A 19,200-nucleotide genomic window follows, 5' to 3' on the forward strand; every position below is an offset into this window, starting at 1 on the left:
TGCAAGCATAGGTGCATGCCATTCTGGCTTTAGCGCAGCGTAGCGTTTCGTTCTTTCTGGCGTGAATGCCCCATGCACAAGACGAGTTAGGGGCGCTGAGGCAACGTTGCACATATTCAACGTTTCAGGCAGTGTTCGGCGTGTGGGACAACACGTCGTGGCCATTTGTGGTCCATGATCATGGACATTAATTTCGAAAAGTGTTATACAGGTACAATGGAGCCCAGTAATAGCAAACCAGACTGTCATGTACATGGATTGTGTTCGTTGTTTCCAAGGTTCATAGCAAGTGGACTTCCTATTTTACAGCCGGTAATGCGAAATCTGATGAAACTCGTGTTTATTTCCTAGAAAAGTTCGTTATGCACTTCAGCTTGTTCAAAGGAAACCATATCGTGGCGCTTTCCAAGCTTTCCACAGTGGTCGTACGTGTGTTCCTTGCCAGGGCCCGAGGCGCTAACAAGCCACTTTAAGAGCATGGTATAATTAATTGCGGTTAAAGTATTCATGGCATCTGGTGGCAGATCGGCCTCCTCATCATTATCATTGGCATTCTGAGAGTTGGAAAGTGCTCATACTTTGTATACAATGGCTCTATCTATGTATGGCTTTGTGATGCCAGTGTCATGGTCCGCACCAGCGAAGTCATCCCACGCAATATTATGTCTGGACATCTGTGCATCAAAAATGCGTTGCTGCATATAGATGTACGTGTAATCACTTAGATGTTCAACAGCATCCTCGATTGTTCCTTAGCCCATAAACGATACTTTAATTCCCGATGCACTCCACAGTCAGGCCCATCCACATGGTTGCAGTCATTTCCACAATGCACAACGAAGATCTCTGAACCGGAACACGCCACCTGTCATGTCGATGGCTAACAGCATGTGCTAGGTGATGCATCGATGATAGGACATGCTGAGTATGCGAACGACGCCCGTGTCCAGTGGCTGGATCTTGCACTTAGCGTCCGATAGCAACTACAGTCGGGGAAGGCAACACGTGGTGCATCGCAATGTTCTCAAGCACGAGCAGGAGCTCGTATTTTTTTTTTTTTTTTGGTATGTCATGATCGAACTCGACAAGCCGCTCAGTGAGCAAATGATGAGCAACACCCATCGCCCCATTCAAACTTGTGCCTGATTGCATGCTGGTCAAATAAAAACGAAAAGTCATGTGTTATCCAGGCATAGTCTTGTTGTCCCCAATGGCTTTAAGTTACGCAGTTTATAGGTTCTGATAATAGGCGAGAATTGTATTGAATGAAAGGGACGACTTCAGAACAACACACATGGGCTGCAGCTTTGCCCATTCTCCTGTACTCCTGTTTCCGTGTGCACCGCATCCTTTCTCGTAGCGACCGAAAATGGTAGAAGCTCTGGTGCTAGCTTGTTTTCTCTGCCAGTGGTTCGGGGCTTTATGATACTAATACTGATGTGCCGTCTGGGGCTTCTTGTTATTTGGCAATCTGTGAGCGTGCAGCAGCACAGCAGCTGTCGGTCATTGTCAGTGCATTGGTTTCAAAGCCTTAGCGTTCATACACATGTGCTTTGGTTGCACGCTGGAAGTCGATTCTAAGGGCAAAAACAAAGTTGAGCAATATTACAGGTATCAGATGCTGCAACTTGTGAAGACGCTATGATGTTCGGCAGTGAGTTCAGATGGCTAGGAAATTTTGCGACTTGAGAATGTTTGTGAGGTTTGGGTACTTTGAATGGCAGAAGCACAGTACACTTTGAACTGAAGTTTCGAATATTTGCCCGCCCTTATTGGTAACGCGTGTGGTGCTGCTGAAGAGTCGTGTGCAATGTGTGTTTTGATGCTAGGTGGTGTGACTTGTGCAATTGCCGCGTGTGTGTGCAGGTTCAGCTGGGTGAGGCACGCGAAGGCTGCGAGTTCCTGCAGGCGGAGCGAGCCACCCTGGCTGAGGCTCAGGTGGAGTCGGAGGCTGAGATGCGGCGCCTGCGTGGGCTCCTCGAGGCAGCCCTGGAGACCTCGCGGGTCCTGTACCAGCGCTGCGCCAAGCTGTTTGCCAAGTGCCAGCAGAAGAAGTGGGTAACCCTTTCTCAAATGTCTTCCATGCTGCCAGGGTGCCCTTTCTTGATGAGCATATTGCACAAAAAAATGAGCCGAGGCTGACGCAGGGATCAAATATCGAGCGTTAACACACCTAACGTCCACCTAACATAGGTCACCGGTTCGAACCTCTGCGGCAAGCTAGACTAACTTAACGAGTAAGTTTATGCTGCACGAAATGCAGAATCGTTTCACGCCAGCCGGGAGATTCTGCGGCAAACGGTTGGCCCACAATTGCAGTGGTCTTTTTCAGATTAAGTCATCTGCCATTTCGAGCACCAAGTTTGTATTTTAGATATGGCGGTGTTTAAAACTGCCTGGTCGTTCGCATTACGCATTTCATGATACAGGACGCAGTCGTCTGCGAAAAGCCTGATCTTGACGCGTACATCGCTGACGATATCGTTTATGAAAATCAGAAAGAATAGTGGACCTAAAACTGAGGCTTGTGAAATGCCTGAGTGCACGTTTGCGGAGGAAAAAGCTGCATCATTGACTTGAACACATTGCTTCCGTAAAGACAGGTATTCTGGAATCCAGTTAATTAAGGTGTTGTTCCTTAGTATGGGTCTTAGTTTCAGCAGTAATTTGGAGTGAGAGAGGCAGTCAAATGCTTTTTCGAAATCGAGGAATATTATGTCAGCTTGGCCTTGCCTGTCTAAAGCTGGTGCTAAATCATGAACTGTTTCTATGAGCAAAGTTATGGTGGAAAACCTTCGTCTAAACCCATGTTGTCTGGTATCAATTAATGCGTTGTCATTCAGAAAGGCTGCTTTGAAACTGAGGACAGTGCTTTGAGCTGTGGAAAGTGAAATGATAGGGGTAAGGTAAAAAGAAAGGAAGACAGCTGAGTGGATGGATGGAATTCCAGGGGAAGACATCCTAGCTGAAATCAAGAAGAAATGGATGCAAAAGCAATATAACCGATGGTCACTGAGGGTAACGGAGTGGATTTCAAGAGAAAGCGAGTCTTGCTGAGAAAGGAAGAAAGACAGGTGGGTGGATGATGTGAGGAAGTTTGCTGGGGGAAAGTGGCTGCCACAGCTGGCACAGAACGGTTAATTTGAGGGACATGGGAGATGCCTCTGTCCCGCAGTGAGCATAGTTAGCTTGCTGGTAGTGGTACTGCTCCAACTATTTCTGTGAGCTCTGCCAGTCTTTTTAGTCATGTCAGTAGGCTTTCATGCCACCTTTTGTTTTTTTTTCAGCCTGCGCCTCTCCCAGCTGGAGTCTCAGCTGGAGTCCCAGCGGCCCACGGTGGAGGCTGGGGCCAGCAGTGGGCAAGCCCTGGCACAGCTGTCAGCCAAGCTGCAGGCTTTCCTCAAGACAAGTGTTCTGTTTGCAGCGTCGCATTTACAGCTGGACTCAGAGGTACGTGCAACTTCCTTTTACTGTGCACGCTCCAATGTGGCACACTTGAATTGGTTTCACTTTTTTTTTATTTTTGCAGATTTAGCTGTATGGAGGACATTCTTTGGCTTAAGCTACAAGTCATCACTGTCGGCTTAGTACAGTAAACCCGCATTAATTGAAGCTCGCCTGTCTTTGAACCTAATTTCAAATTGAAAGGCTTTCATGTCCTACAGTAAGCTTCAGTAGATACTATGTTTTTGTTGTCTTGAAATTGTTCTCTGATGGGATTTAAAACCTGGCTCGTGAAAAAAATGGGGGCATACAGCTGGTTGGAGCCATTCTGTACTGAACGATACTAGCTACAGCCACACTGCCTCCAGTTCTGCTTTGAAGCTGGGAGAAATCACAAGAGAGGTGCAAGGACATAGCCTGTTTTCTGTGGCAACATTAGTGTGCCACATTTAGAGAGGGGACAAGCTGGAAGGGCAAATGGCTTCGACCCTAATCCCCCATCCCACCACAGGTATTGGTGCTGTTTGAGTCATGTTAGAGATCAAAGTTGCTGCTGCTGCCTTCACATTATCATCATGGTCGCATATTCAAAATAGCTGACAAAGTATGCTCTTTGCCAGCCATTTCTTGTGCTGCTTTGCTCCAGACAGGACTCCTTGTATTATACAGTAGAACGCCGCTGTTACGTTCCTCACTGCTGCGTTTTCCCGGCTGTTACGTTGTTTTCGTCCGGTCCCGGCATAGCTCCCATAGGATCCAATGTATTGGGTACCCCGCTGTTACGTTGTAGCTGTGAAAGCGTTCCTGCATGATACGTCGCAACCTGGCACCCCGAACCCGTCCGGGCAACGCGCGCTAACCGCCATTTTGACGAGTCTTGGCCAAACTTGGCTACGGAATTGGCTACAAGACTATGGCCTCCGAGATCACCCCCTTGTACGCGTGTGGGTAATCTCGGAGGCCATAAAAAGCCGCACGCGAGTTGGAGAGATTGCCACTAGATGGCCACTGCCTCGTCAGCCGAAGCAAGTAAAACCCGCGGGCCCGCAGCAATCCAGTCTTTCTTGTTTGTGCGGTTCAACCCATTCGAGTCGCCCATGTCCTTCCGTCAACAGCTACGCTGCCTACGCCTCGTCAGGCCTCGCTAATCCAGTCTTTCTTGTTTGTGCGGTTCAACCCATCAGAGTCGTCGGTGTCCTCCCGTCAACACCTACGCTGCCTACGCCTCGTCGGGCCTCGCTACGCCGCAAGCGATTTGTCGTCCTTTGATGGCGTCGAGCAAGCACAAGGCGCTTTCCCTCGAGGAAAAGCTGGATGTTCTCAACGCAGTCGACAGGCAGCCAGCGCGGAAAAGAGTCGACATCGCCAAGGATCTTGGTCTGCCACCCTCGACGCTTAACAGCATCGTCTCGAAGCGTGCCGAGATACAAGGGAATGCCGCTTCAGCGTGGACTGCAATGAGCGCGTCAACTGCACAGCACTGCTTCGTGCGGTGTGGCTTTCGCATGGACGGCAGAGAGGAGACTGCCACAGAAGCTGAAGAGACAGAAGCAGCCTCTCATGATCAAGAGCTGAGTGAAGCTTTGAATGCGCTGGGTGCCACGGGAGTCACGTATGACGACCACGTCGCCGTGGATGCTGCTGTCGTGACGTCCGAGTGTCAGAGTATCGCCGAGATCGTTGCAGACTCGGTCGCGAGTGAAGCCTCAGACTGTGATGACGACGAGGAGCATGAGCCGCATGATTCCGGGGAGTTGGCGGACCCGAGCTTTGGAGAAGCCGTCGCGGCTCTGGACCTCCTCCGCAGGCACGTCGCACCTCAAAGCGACGCTGAGAGCAATGCGGCTTTCCAGGCCATCGAGAAATGCGTGGTGTTTTCCAGCGAGCGGAAAAAACGGCAATCGACCATTCTCGATTTTTTTAAGACCTAAGCTCACTTGATGTCGAAATAAATTGTTTCAAGGCAAATCTGCACTGTTTTCATTAATTTTCGGACCTTTCCTCAATGTTGCGTTTTCCCGGCTGTTACGTTTTTTTTTCGTGGTCCGGTGAAAAACATATGAACGGGGTTCCACTGTAATTAAGTACTGTTTGGATTGCCAATCAATTGCTGGTCAAACTGTAGTTGGACAGTAAACTTGAATTTTTGCAGCACATGGCAGAGTTTTGATATTTATTTTCTACCGAAACTCTCTTTGTCCCGAAATATTTCTTGCTTTTTACAGCCTCTGTTTTTCCTTGTGCTCAATGCCGGTTCTGGACGAAATCATGGACGACCTGGAAGGGTCGGGCGATGAGCACTCGCCTTCCGTCGCCCTCCCACCGCGCAAGGACCGTGCTGGACTCGCCATTCCGCTGCCGCCACTGGACGGCGCAGCCACCTTTGCCAACGGTGATTCCGAGCCAGACTCGAGCTACGGCACGCCCGTCGACGAGCTCCCACCTAACGTCTCTCCTGAGCACAGCTCCCTCGTGCAGGCCATCCTCCAGGCAGCCGCTGTCTCTCGGATGCCAGGGCAGCCGGATGATGGCAGAGACCGGCTCGCCAGTGCACCTCTCGTCGTCGAGCATCATTCGGCCGTCAATGGTGGCAGCGAGATCGGTGAGAAACTGGCCGAGAGGAGGAACTCGTGTGTTTTGGAACACACCTTTGTGGAGTGCAACGGTGTGGTGGCTGCCAATGGTGGTGAGGGTAGTGGTGGCAGGCTCAGGGAAAGAATGGCGACGGGGCAATTCCCAACTGGTGGCGCAGTGTCCACAGCCGAAGGACCTGAACCCGGTGAAGCTCATCGAGTATTGGGGGCTGCCATCGCGTCCAGACCCAATGGCTTCCACATTGACGACAGCGCAGCACTCTTCAGGTCAGGCACTTGCATTATTTCAGTGGCCAGGCTGTTTAAAAGGATACCGAGGATAAATAACAGTTGGCCTGTCTCGATAGCGTACCGCATTCTAATTGCAAAGGGACTGCTTTCTCTGAAAACTGAGCTTTTGTAAGCTGGAAAAGCACAAAAAAGAAAATGCAAGTGTTGCCATTACTGGCTAATTTCTGCGTTCTGATTACTGATTACTTCAGCATTTTGGCTGAAGTAAACTGCGTGCATCGACACTGAATTTCGGGCCGGGATTCCAGAGGCTACACTACCGTATTTACTCACATAATGCTCGCACTCGCATAATGCTCGCACCCCCCACATTGGCTATCAAAAATTTGAAAATTTTTTTTCCCCGCATAATCATCGCACCCCCAAAATTACTGTTGCGAGCCGTCTGCTTGTCGTAGCGATCGCCATCTATTGACTGCGGCCACAACTAACTGCCATGGTTGGGCACTTGTGCTACTAGGTGGCGGTACTGTGCTATCATCCGCTGCCACCGCCGTTACCGCTCATTCACTCACCACCGCTACGCCATTTTGCGAAGGTGTCTCCAGCTCTCCGGTGTCTCGTAGGCCTCGTATGCCTTGTTTGCGTGTTGCACCGTGCTCTTTGTGCCGCTTCGCCATGGGACGCTACGCAAGCTACACAGCTGCTTTTAAGCTAAAAGCTATTGAGTATGCGTTGGAACATGGCAACCGCGCCGCCAGCAGACACTTCGGCGTCAACGAGTTTTGCGTCCGGTATTGGAGACGGCAGCACGACGAACTCAAGACGACTGGTAAGACGCGCCGGGCCTTCCGTGGACCGAAGACTGGGAAATTTCCTGCCGTCGAATCCTCTTTATTGGAATATATGAAGGCTCGACAAGCGGATGGGTGTGCTGTGTTGATTGATTTGATACGGAACCAGGCGCTCGTAATCGCAAGAAAGGAGGGCATCCGGGTGCAAGACTTCCGCGCTAGTAACGAGTGGGCCACACGATTTATGCGGCGCAATGGGCTCTCGCTCAGGAGGCGAACGACGCTTTGCCAGCGCCTGCCCGCAGCCTATGAAGCGAAAATAGTGGACTTCCATCGATTCGTTATCAGGATCCGGCAGGAGAAAAACTTCTTGCTCTCCCAGATAGGGAACGCGGACCAAACTCCGCTGAATTTCGATATGCCCAGCAGCAGGACAGTCAAACAGACAGGCGCTCGGACTGTGCACGTCAGGACTACAGGTTCCGAAAAACAGAGGTGCACGGTCATGCTAGGCGTGACGGCGGACGGGCGGAAGCATACGGTTACCGTATTTACTTGATTATATCATACTGGCCATTTTTTATTTGCAGCAGAAGTGGAAAGTCACCTGGCACAATAATTTAATCAATGTATATTGATTCACTTATTTATATGAAAATTGAGCCAAGGCAGACTTTCATCAGGGGTACTCATTTCAGCCGGAAAAGTGCTTTTCTGCCTGAATTTTCAGCTGGAGTGATGTTTTCCAGCAGTAAATGGAGTAGATTCAAGATAGAGCTATTCCAGCTGCAAAAAAAAAAAGCCATTCCAGTTGGACACTATCTGTGGTTCAGTAATTTAGCTGGAAACAGATGTCGTTCCAGCTCGGATTGAAGGGTTTACAGCTGGAAGGGCATGAGAATCCAGCTGGAAATGGCATCTGTTTTTTACCTAATTATGAATGATGAAATGATTTTTTCCTTGTTTCTGCTGTGGTGGCTCAGCGGCTTTGGCATTGGGCTGCTGATCCCAAAGTAGCGGAATCTAAGCAAGCCACGGTGGCTGCATTTCGGTAGAGGCGAGATTCAGAAATGTCCATCTGCTGTGCAATGTGAGTGCACCTTAAAGAATCCCAGGTGGCCAAAGTTTATTTTACCGGAGGCCTCTACTACATCCCTCTTCGCACACATGTCACTTCGGGACGTCAAACCCCACATACCATTACCACAATTTACCCAACAGCAAGCACTCTTGAACCAGTAGTAGACCCAGCTATGTCCAGACCATATGGACTGTAGGGGATGCTCTCCCAAAAGGACTGACTGTTTGTAGTCTCATGATTCAAGTGGATCCGGGAGGATTACGGCCGTGCTGAGAATGGCCTCTTTCTACCAGTTGGGGGGCCTGATCAGAGCCAGCAATATTTTCTGGTCCAAACTCACAGAGTGGACAGAGAGAGCTACTCTTTCAGTGCACTGCTTTGGTTACTCCTCATATGGGCTCCCTTGCAGTTAATACTCATGGAAGTTTAAGCTAGAGCTGCCGGCAACCTAGCTAGAGTGGTGTTCACTGCCCATGCCGTGTGTTCGTGTGCAGTGGGGAATCCATTTGCAGAAGGGAGCAGTATGGGCGTGAGAGCTCTTGCATCATGACCACCAGCACTGTCGACTGGTTGTGTCCGTAGCACGACAAAGGCCTGTCCTGTTTAAATGTAGCTGGAGAGTAATTAGCTTCATCATCATCAGATGGGAGTGTGTCCGAAGGTATGGCTGAGCAATGCAAACACGGAGTGCAGCAGAGCCTCGTTTATGCATATTCTGAAAGAATGCGAGGAAAAAGCTGATTGTCCTGGAAAGCACGACTCAGAACCCCTTAACATTTCGAAAAATGGAACTCGAGTAGAAAGGCAATTACTGACTCTAACACTTTCCATAAAGGTCGGTCAGGCATATATTCACATTTATATTGTTCTTAGTGTTAAAGAAAGGTCGCAACCTATCCACTCCTTTGACAGCAAAAGCGAAAGTACCGGGGGTATTTTCATTGTCTCCATCAACGTTTTCAAACGTTTCATCCCCCTGCGCTCATGTATTTTGGAGAAGCGATATTGGCAGTTGTACACCTGTGCTTTGCTCGCTGCTACGTTGCCAAATCTATGTTTGTTACTAAAGCCCATCTTAAGAATCAGAATTTGACGAAATCACGATCATAGTTACTGGGGAATTATATTATCCAGGAACTTATTAACTAGAAGAAAATATTGACAGATGATTACAGTAGTCGATAATGTGAAATTTGAACATGGCTCTTTACACACCACCTGCCACGGTTGGCAGGTGGCGTATTACACTGCTAGCCACCCTCTGGGATCTTCCTGTGACAACCACCTTCCAGATGTCCATTGCCCCGCTCTCACCGTGGCAGGTGGCATTTTGCTCTGCTACTAGCCACGGCTGTCAGGTGGCATGTGACGCCGCTGTAGTGAAATCAGATGATCGCAAACAAATATGGCACTTGGGTGCCAAAATCGCTTTTCACATAAAATTCAAGACTTTTGTCCCCTATAGTACAAAGGGTCTCTCATCCACACTGTTGTACTAGTGCAGTCTTTGAATGCTTGGGTATGCTTTGCAGCTTCCACACCAGTGCCAACAAATTATGAGAAGATAATCATAATCCGGTGTCTAGAAATGCACCATGTCGCTTGGGTATGCGCTACCCTCAAACCATGCCACTCTCCTCTGACAGGCCCAACCATTGCCTTGCCAACGGCGTCCTCAGTGGTGCTGGTCCTTCTGAAAATGGTGCCCTCAGCAGTGCGTCATCTGGAAGCCAGCAGCAACTGCAGGGGGCCAGGGACGATGACGCGGCCCAGTCATCGGTCGCCGGCAAGCCCGTGGGCACGGTGCCGCCCTTCCGCACGGTGATGGCGACTGACGGCAGCAAGCTGACCGGCAGCGTTGGCGTCACGGCCGGCAGTGGTAGCGGCAGCAGCCACGAACAGGCTGTGGCCGAGCTGGCATCCCTGTCGGGCAAGCTGGTGCGCATTCATTCGCTCATGCAGGCGCGCGTCCAGGAACGGCTGTGCACCGACCATGAGCAGATGTGAGTATAGTGGGCTGGTCATTTCCGCATTGGCACCCACAATGGTGTTGTAATGGCTATAGTGTTCTGCTGCTGAGTGCTACATCACGGGTTCAGCTGTGGCCACATTTCAACGAAGGCGAAATGAAAAGCACTAGCATGAGAGCTTATGAACTGCAAGCGAGAGCTGCGCAGTTTAGTAAGTAAACAAACAGTGAATTGAGGGGCACTTATAGAAAATGAGGAGAGACCGCTTGGAATTTTCGATGTCGTTTTGAAGTTGCCAGTGCCAGATGCCGAGAAGGCAGAGTTTCGCACTTTAGTTATGTTGGCTTCCCCTCTTAATGCCGTCTGAACACAACAGTGGTGAACCAAGTGATACCTGCGGATGGCTTGCCCACATAGCAAGGGTGTCATGGGTGCGTCAGCCCGAAAGCAACTGCATACAGTAAGCGCTGCCACTTTTGCCCTCTCCGTAGCATCGCACGATTACTGCAAGGCTGCAACCGTCCATGCTACTACTTCCATGGCATGTCATGGGTATTACAGATGCCTATGGGGCAAACATGTACTGATTGGCCAGCCCGCATGGCTACCGACCTTCCATGCCACTCTATTTTCCGTGGTGCTGTCAGCGCATATGAGAGAGAGCCCGAACCATACCATGGTGCAAATGCTTGCCACACCGATCCCAACCCATTCATGTAGTGCTGTGCGCTGAAGCCTGCTGCTTGTCGTCAGGGTGGATACAGCTTAGTGCTGGCGAATTTGATATGTTCGTTTTACATCCAACTGAATTTAATGTGCTGTAGTCTCCCGTTAAGACTAACTTGGTTAAAACGAATTCTCGGACAGGATCAACAATGTGAGACCATTTGGTTGGCTTCCGATAGGACTTTGTGTGTGCAAAAAAATCTGCTTAAGACTTAACTGTTTCGCATCTCCTTCAGATAAGGCGAACTTTCGCAGGGACCGCGAACGGGGGTGACTCAGTTTAGCGGCAAGAAAAAAAAAATAAAATGCTTCTACGCCAGGTTTGGTTTTGGTTTATTGGTGTTTAACGTCCCAAAGCAACTCAGGCTATGAGGGACGCTGTAGTGAATGGCTCCGGAAATTTGGACCACCTGGGGTTCCTTCACGTGCACTGAGATCGCACAGTACACAGGCAGGCCTCTAGAATTTCGCCTCCGTGAAAATTCGACCGCCGTGGCCGGGATCGAACCAGCGTCTTTCGGGTCAGCAGCCGAGTGCCATAACCACTGAGCCACCGCGGCGGCTCTTCTACACTAGAAAGTGCAACCCCCATTAGACGGCTTCTGCGCACCTTCAAGTAAAACTGTGTGGAAGCTGTCTTGTGAGCAAGCTTTCTTGCCAGTGCATAAAAGGCAGGGCACCATTGCACCTGTCGGGTCTCGGCACCGCACATGCGACGCATGCCGTGCATTGCCCCCAACAGACTATAAGGAGCGCATAAGCAATGTACAGCTGCTCGTTTTCTTGAGGCGTAAAAACTCCGGGGTCGTATTTCCAGCTGATGCAGTGTTGCAACACGTGTTATCGCAGCTCAGAGATGGCGAGATGGCGGCGTTGTGCGCATCGCCTGTGGCAGACTGAAAGGCACTTGGTGTGCCTACTTGTGGGGTTGGTAAGAGCTAACAGAAGGTGCCCTGGTGGGCACCTTCGAAGTAATCGGAACTGGATGGAAAGCAAAAATCAGAAACATGCACATGAATAGCAGCCCTTGTTGGATACAGTGAGAAAAAGGAGATGATGAAAAAAAAAACACCAATGCCATTTTTAAGCAGGATAACGTGGGCTTGTTTCTGCTGTCTTCATCTCACTTCATGCATATTCCAATATATGGTCTGTTTGCAATTATTCTCGCTTTGAAAGGCTATTTTATTCATAGTTTTCATACAGTATATCAACACACATAGCATGGTCGCATATCCTTTTTAGTGGCACTTCTGTTAAGACAAACTTCTGATAAGACGAAACAGATTTTCTGGTCCATTCAAGTTTGTTTAAAGGGACCCTACTGTATAAAGTACTGGTTAGATGTGCTTCTTAAATAGATTTTGTAAGATGCAAGTGTGCCTGATAAGGCTATTTGGTGGTTCGGGGTGATGAAAGATGGAAGACAGCGCAACTTTTTAGACAAAAACTAGATGAAGAGTAAACACCACTGTGCTGAAACACCAGCACGATAGTTCAATACAGAGTTCAATACAGTCAACGATTCGTTATCTCCGTGTTTGAGATATCAAGGTTGCTCTAGCCTACTTTCTATGCAGTCCAACAAATGCAGTATTGAACATAGATGAAATAAGAACGGTTGCATGGAATGAGGCCTGGTGAAAAGACTAAGAACTGAGGTGGTGCAGGACAGCACGCAGTTTACTTTTGATTGTCCAGAATGAGCTGAGAAAGTTGGAGTTGTCTGTCTCCATGTATATTTGGCAAAGTGCAGAGTGGAATGCCTGTGGCCTGTATTCTGCATGGCCAAATACTGCCAGTGTTAGCAGGTGTTGTGCCTGCACCACTGCTCTGTAAATCCCTGTGCAGTACTTTTTCTCTGTTGTATACTTGGGAGTAGCGGTTGCATTGTCCTAGAACGGAAGGTGTCCGGGATAGAAGTGCCCTTGATTGACGCAGTGAGGAGCTGAAGCAGAACCTGGACACGGTGTGTTGCCAGAAGGCCCAGTGTGGCCTGGAGGCTGGGGAGCTGCGCCGCCAACGGGACCAGGCATGCGAGCGGGCACAGCGGCTTGAGCAGCAGATGGCCACCCTCCAGGATGGCCACGCCCGGGAGGTGGAGCTCCTCTTCCAGCAGATGGGTGACCTGAAGGAGAAGAACCGGTGCCTGGCTGCTGTCAACCAGGAGCAGGGTCGCCAGCTGCAGGAGGAGCTGTCACGGCGGGGCTTCTCCTCTGAGGCGGATGCCATCTGCGCCAAGCTGCAGTTGCGCCAAGAGGTGGAGCGCCTGCGTGAAGAGCTGCTCCTTAGAGAGGAGCAGTTGCGTGCCCTGGCCGCCAAGTTTGGCAGGTTCCGCAAGGCCTACGAGGACAACTACCAACGGGCAACAGACGACATCGACAAGCTCGACACCATGCTGGAGCGTGTCATCGAGGTGCGTGGAGCCAGGAAGAGATAGGGGAGGCCCCAGCTATTTGAAGTGCAGTACATAAAGCGGGGCAGAAATCGCATCCTTTTTCACGAAGGAGCAATGCTGAGTCAGCAGCTGCCAGAATTGCACATTGGAGCAGAGCCAGGTTGAGTTTTTCAGCATTCTCTAGAAACCCTGAGCTGTGCTTGTAGTCTCCGGATAACTTTTGCTTTCTGAAGCTCATTTTGTTCAGTTGGAAAGCATTTCATATCCCATAAACGGGCTTTTCAGAGCCTACAGTTGATTTTGCCAAAAAACCCTTGCATTGGACATTTAACCTTGATCAGGTTGTCATGCAGCCTCATGGTTCTTTTCTGAGTTTCAAAAAGAAAACAACTATGCCAACATTTTGACAGCAAGTGGTGACACATTGCTTTGCACGCCTCGAACAGTGATCATTTATTGATATAAGTCACATTCTGAACAATTGAAGAGCATCAGGCGATTTGCTCGCTGAAGTGTAACTACCAAAGCAAATATACATATTTACTGACGTTTTGAACCCACTCCCCACTTTGTAAATGATAATTAACTTTTTTCTTTTAACCTCGCATGAAAAAGTGTGCACCTGACTGTCAGGGCCAGTGTTCAGCTTGTTCACTTTCTCTTGTGATTGGGCGCCGCTGTCGACAGTCGCGAAATCATCGGATTGCGTCGTCATACAGCAAACACCTTTTGAAGTGGACGATGCTTAACACCAGCCATATACGAATGCGAGCAACACTGAGACAGAACTTGTAGACCGTACGTTTTTGTTCATGGATGGATGGACGAATGGACGTGCGAGAGAGAGCGGACAGGCGGGCGAGTGAGCGGCCGGCTGGTGGCCAGGTGGCCGACCAGCCCAGCAAGTGAGCGGATGGTCAGGCGAGCAGACAGGCAGACGAGCGGCCGGCTGTTCAGGTGAGTGAGCGAACGAGCAGGCGGGCAGCCGAGTGGCCAGGCAAGCAAGTGAGCAGCCAGCTGGGCGAGTGAGCGGCAGAGGAAGCAAGCAGCCAGGCGGGCGAGAGAGCATAAGGATGGGTGAGCGGGCAAATGGGCAGATGAGTGGGCGAGTCAGCATAAGGATGAGCAGATATGAAATTTTGTATGGTATGGTATGAAATTTTGGCTAACAAAAAGATCTGTTGAAACTTTCTTTCCCCCATAATGAACCCTCCCTCAGTTAACGTCAGCTTTCCTGAAAAAGAAAAAAAAAAACGTGGCTTCATTATGTAGTAAGTACGGTATACTGATCGAATGCTGTTTGACAAATAAAGTTGTTGAAAATTACAGCAGCCAGCATTTTGCTTCTTCAAAAACCAGCCTTTTCAATCGAATCGAGTATGAAATACTTTAGTACTATTATTCGTAATAAGGGAGTAATTACTCATTGGCATTGGTTGATGTCATTGAGTTATTATTTACACGTTTATAAGTCGACTCGAATGTAAGTCGACCCCCCAAATTACATTTCCGAGAAATGAAAAAACTTCCGAGGTTGTTAAAGTTTGGCCTTGAATAGTTGAATGCAATAGCATTATCCACCGGCCACTGTTTATCACCAGCTGCTATCGGCTGCCACACGCGGGCGTGCCCATGGGCACATTCCAAAATGAAAATGCATTAGTCAGTGGACTACTCGTCCACACTCACTAGCGCTGCCGTCGTGGTCGCTACTGTGGTCCCACAGCCTGTCGTTCTAACATTGTCGTCCAGCAAAATCCCGCACTTCGCAAACAGCCACATCACGACATCGCATGGAACAGCTGAAAATTTTCCTCTCTGCAGCTGCCACACCTGTATCACCTATTCCAAACATCGAACTTGCAGCCCGGTGCATGGCTGTTTGTTTCTTCGGCGTAAAAAATGGCAGCCATTTTGAATGTAGCCTTGAACGAGCGGTGGTCGCTTGCCGAAGCTGGAGCACAAATGATGACTGACGAAGCACTACATTGAAAGCTTGTAAAACGCGGCCGGTAGTAGCCAAATGCGTCGGAACCAAAGAGAAACTACGCGTGAATGGCGGCAACTCTTCCATCGGCTACCGACACTCCCCGGCACCGCTGACGTACCGAGGGGGGGTGCCGCCTCGATTGGAACAGCGGCCCTTCCATCAGCTATCAACGCTCCCTTGAGCGCTGAGTGCGCATTTGAAAGTAAAAAGAAAACTTGGATGCTAGAGCTTTCCTTAAAACGCGATTACGTTATCCGGCAGCAACCGCAGTCAACAGCCACGTGTGGGGTGCCAGTTTGCTGCTTATCGATAGCGCCATCGGCCGCCGCCTACGCGCGGAGAAGCGATGCCAGTTCTGCGCGTTGGCATAGCAGCTACTTAAGGCCAGCACCAAGAGAGATACGACGGAGCCACACAGTAAAAGTGCAACCACGCTGTGGCATGCCCGATATCTCGTTTGTCTCGCCTTTACTTATATTTCGATGTTTTTGTTTCGATTGCGAGTCGAGCCGCCCACTTCAGATTTTCAAATTAAAAAAAATAAGCCAACTTACAATCGCGTAAATATGGTACTCTCTTATTACAAATTTACTGCACCTTGGGGGCTTCCCCTAAAAACATTTGACCAACGCTGTTCCCACTTCGAGTTATTTATCAGTTCGCTCTCGCCCTACCACAAGCTTGCCGTCCCGGTTAACTCAGTTGGTAGAGTGACTGCTCCAGTGAAGCGGTGGTCCCGGGTTCGAACCCCGGACCAGGACGAATTTTTCCTTAACTGCGAAGTTTCTGAGAAAGCTGTTTGCTTTCCTTTGTAGCCGTATGGCTGCGCTTGGGTGGATGCCAACGAGTAATTACTCCCTTACTACAAATTTACTCCACCTTGGGGGCTTCCCCTAAAAACATTTCACCAACATGCTTCCATGTCAAGCAAATGAACTCCTGTCACAAGCTCCTGCTCATGTTTTGTGTGCATTTCACACCACCCTGGTGCTTTGCTGCTGACATTTTCAGACGCTGGAAGCAGAGCTCGACGTGGTGTCTGGCTGCCCCGCGCTCATGCAGCTGCTGCACAACCTCCGTGGTGGAGGTGCTGCAGGAGAAGAGGCCACATCTGCGAGTGGCACACCCCAGAGTCCACCATCTGGTGGCAGCCTCATCAACCGGAAGACGCCTACTGCACTCTAGAACCATTCTGTCACGGAAGCTGTAGGTATGGGCTTTGCTCCAGTGCTCAGTACCGTGTGTACTCGATTCTAAGCCAACGTCCAAAAGTTAAATGGACACTAAAGGGGTAAACTGAGTTAAGCTAGACTTATAGGTTAGCCTCACATGCTTGCAGATGTGTAATTTTTATTGTAAACAAACGTGGTACAAGCCAGGAAATTGGATACAGTTAAGTCTGGATGAACGAACCTCCATGTAGCAAAATCCTCAATGTTACGAAGTTTCTCAGTTCCCCAAAGCTGCCCCCATTGAGGCATATGTACAGCCGCCGACCGATTTTTCGGACGTGGCGGGACCCGGAAAATGGTCCGAATAATCTAACAGTGCAAAAAATCCATAAATTAAAAAAAAAAACTTTTCTGCGGAAAACTGGCTTTCAAAATCGTGAAAATCGCTGCTCCCCATATTTCGCCTTCAAGCGATAATATTGGACTGTATCACACGCCGCGGTAGCTCAGTGGTTAGGGCGCTCAACTACTGATCCGGAGTTCCCGGGTTCGAGCCCGACCACGGCGGCTGCGTTTTTGTGGAGGAAAAACGGTAAGGCACCCCTGTGCTTTGCGGTGTTGGTGCATGTTAAAGATCCCCAGGTGGTCGAAATTATTCCGGAGCCCTCCACTATGGCACCTCTTTTTTCTTTTCTTCTTCACTCCCTCTTTTATCCCTTCCCTTACGGCATGGTTCAGGTGTCCAATGATATATGAGACAGATACTGTGCCATTTCCTTTCCTCCAAAAAAAACCAATTATTGGACTGTATCTGAGCCATAGTCATGCTTTCGTCATGTCCTCACCATCTCACATCACGATACCACACAGTGTGACGTGGCTGCAAGTCGTGCTGCAAACGAAAGCACTCGCTGCGCGAAGTATGAACAGTCGGTTAGCACGGGGCAGCGACAATCACGAAGACCGAGAGGTAACCCACGGGAAGACGTCAGCGGAAGCAAGCGCCTTCTAATGCACTCTCCCTTCCCCCTTCTACCATGTTTGCTGCCCCGCACCACAGGTGACGTCGTCCAAGCCGCGGCTGTACCGTTTTCAGTGCTACCGCACGCTCCTTGTAGGCCATCTCGATGGCAACGGAGAGCGTCGCATTATCTCGAATGGCAATGATAGAGAACAAATAGCCAAGTTTATCCAAGCCAGTCCTTCTGATTCACTCCGTCAGTGTATTAACTATGCTGTCAGCGCCCACCAATTCCCTTTTAATCCAAGATGGTATCTTTCACGGTGGCGGAGAACAGGCTGGCTGTGACAGCGATGCCCGCTTCTGCCTATATTAGGCCAAAATAACGAACTTTCGGTTGAAAAACCCATCTCCACAGTATTGTTGGCACTATCAGTCGTGAAAATGTACTAGTTACTATCAGGTGCACGACAGTTCCTCAGCAAAGTCCAAAGTATCGCGCAAGTTCAGATTATTGGACCCCGAAAAATCGGTTGGCTACCGTTCATGTAACGAAGGTGTTGCAGCAGCCGACTTGGCCAAATCACTTGAAAGTTTCATGAAAATAAAAAGCAAACCACCACGAGAGGAATGTCTACGTTTGCAACGAGCGGACCCATTTGACAACAGACTGGGCTCTATGGCATACACAGCAGTCTCCACAGCTTTCGCTTTTGTAGCGTCTTGCCGCATGGCACCACAACAGTTAATGCGCAAAAGCAGCACAAAACAACGGGCTATCACAAAGAAGACATAGTACGAGCAGTGCACTCCGATCACCACTGCCATGCGATTCAGGCACCAACAGCAGACATGTGCCAGGAGTGGGGACGATGGAGAGCACCGGTAATGCAAGGTAATGAGTCGGTTTCGGAGGGCAAGATCAGACAGGCTAAATGAGCGATAAGCACACAGAAAGAGGCAGGTGCTTCTGACTCCACCGCGCACCCAACTCTCCCCACCCCACCGGCTTTAGACGGTTTAGACGGTGGTGGCTGCTACTGCACTCACATTTTTCATTTCATTTCATTTATTAATACCCTCAGGGCCGTTTGGCATTACAGAGGGGAGTGATTAAAATGATAACACATTAAACAAAAGCAAGCAATGCAACAAAAAATAAAATCAACGGGATCATGAAATATCTGATTTTAAGTCATCATCATCAGCCTGACTATGCCCACTGCAGGGCATCTCCCCGAATAACCCTGTCCTTTGCCAGGTGTGGCCACCGTACGCCCACAAAAATTCTTAAACTCATCCGCCCACCTAACCCTCTGCCACCCCCTGCTATGCTTGCCTACTCTTGGAATCCACTTCGTTATCTCCTTAAGAGCCAGTGGTTTTCTTGCCTTTGCAGTACATGCCCTGCCCAAGCCCATTTCTTCCTCTTGATTTCGACTAGGCGGTCAACATGCGTTTGTTCCCTCACCCATTCTGCTCTTTTCCTGTCTCTTAAAGTTGCACCTAGCATTTTTCTTTCCATAACTCGCTGCATTGTCTTTACCTTAAGCTGAACTCTTTGATATTGAGTAAGTGACCTTTCATGTCAGCGTTTGCTGGTCCATTCCATCTACATTGATTTTTCAGTAGTTATGTGCGAATAGTGATTTGTTGGTTCGAAGTGAATTTGAAGCGAATATTTTGAATAATTGAGGCACACAGGAAAGGCTGAGTGACACAATAAGCGTTTTCAAAATTAATTTTCTATCACAAAAAGCGATTGCACAAAATGAAAGGAAGAGTGCATTAAAGCTTTGTCAAGCTGACTGAAGCTGTCTCCACTTTCTGCACAAATGG

The 19,200-nt window shown here is 49.3% G+C and overlaps 1 protein-coding gene and 1 non-coding gene across 2 annotated transcripts in view; both read left to right on the forward strand.

Annotated features, from left to right (window-relative positions):
- The window catches only part of LOC144120240 (uncharacterized), a 52,579-nt gene that overhangs the window by 22,300 nt on the left and 11,079 nt on the right, over positions 1 to 19,200 (forward strand). The window contains exons 7-12 of the mRNA XM_077652641.1: positions 1,867 to 2,054; positions 3,288 to 3,449; positions 5,697 to 6,305; positions 9,791 to 10,147; positions 12,782 to 13,256; positions 16,240 to 16,438. Coding sequence (XP_077508767.1) covers positions 1,867 to 2,054; positions 3,288 to 3,449; positions 5,697 to 6,305; positions 9,791 to 10,147; positions 12,782 to 13,256; positions 16,240 to 16,413 — 1,965 coding nt within the window. The 3' untranslated portion in view covers positions 16,414 to 16,438. The remainder of the gene's footprint in view (positions 1 to 1,866; positions 2,055 to 3,287; positions 3,450 to 5,696; positions 6,306 to 9,790; positions 10,148 to 12,781; positions 13,257 to 16,239; positions 16,439 to 19,200) is intronic.
- On the forward strand, positions 15,916 to 15,989 carry TRNAT-AGU (transfer RNA threonine (anticodon AGU)). The gene has a single exon. It is a non-coding gene; the product is annotated as a tRNA-Thr (tRNA).

This window comes from Amblyomma americanum, chromosome 2 (assembly GCF_052857255.1).
Source record: "Amblyomma americanum isolate KBUSLIRL-KWMA chromosome 2, ASM5285725v1, whole genome shotgun sequence".
NCBI lineage: Eukaryota > Metazoa > Arthropoda > Arachnida > Ixodida > Ixodidae > Amblyomma > Amblyomma americanum.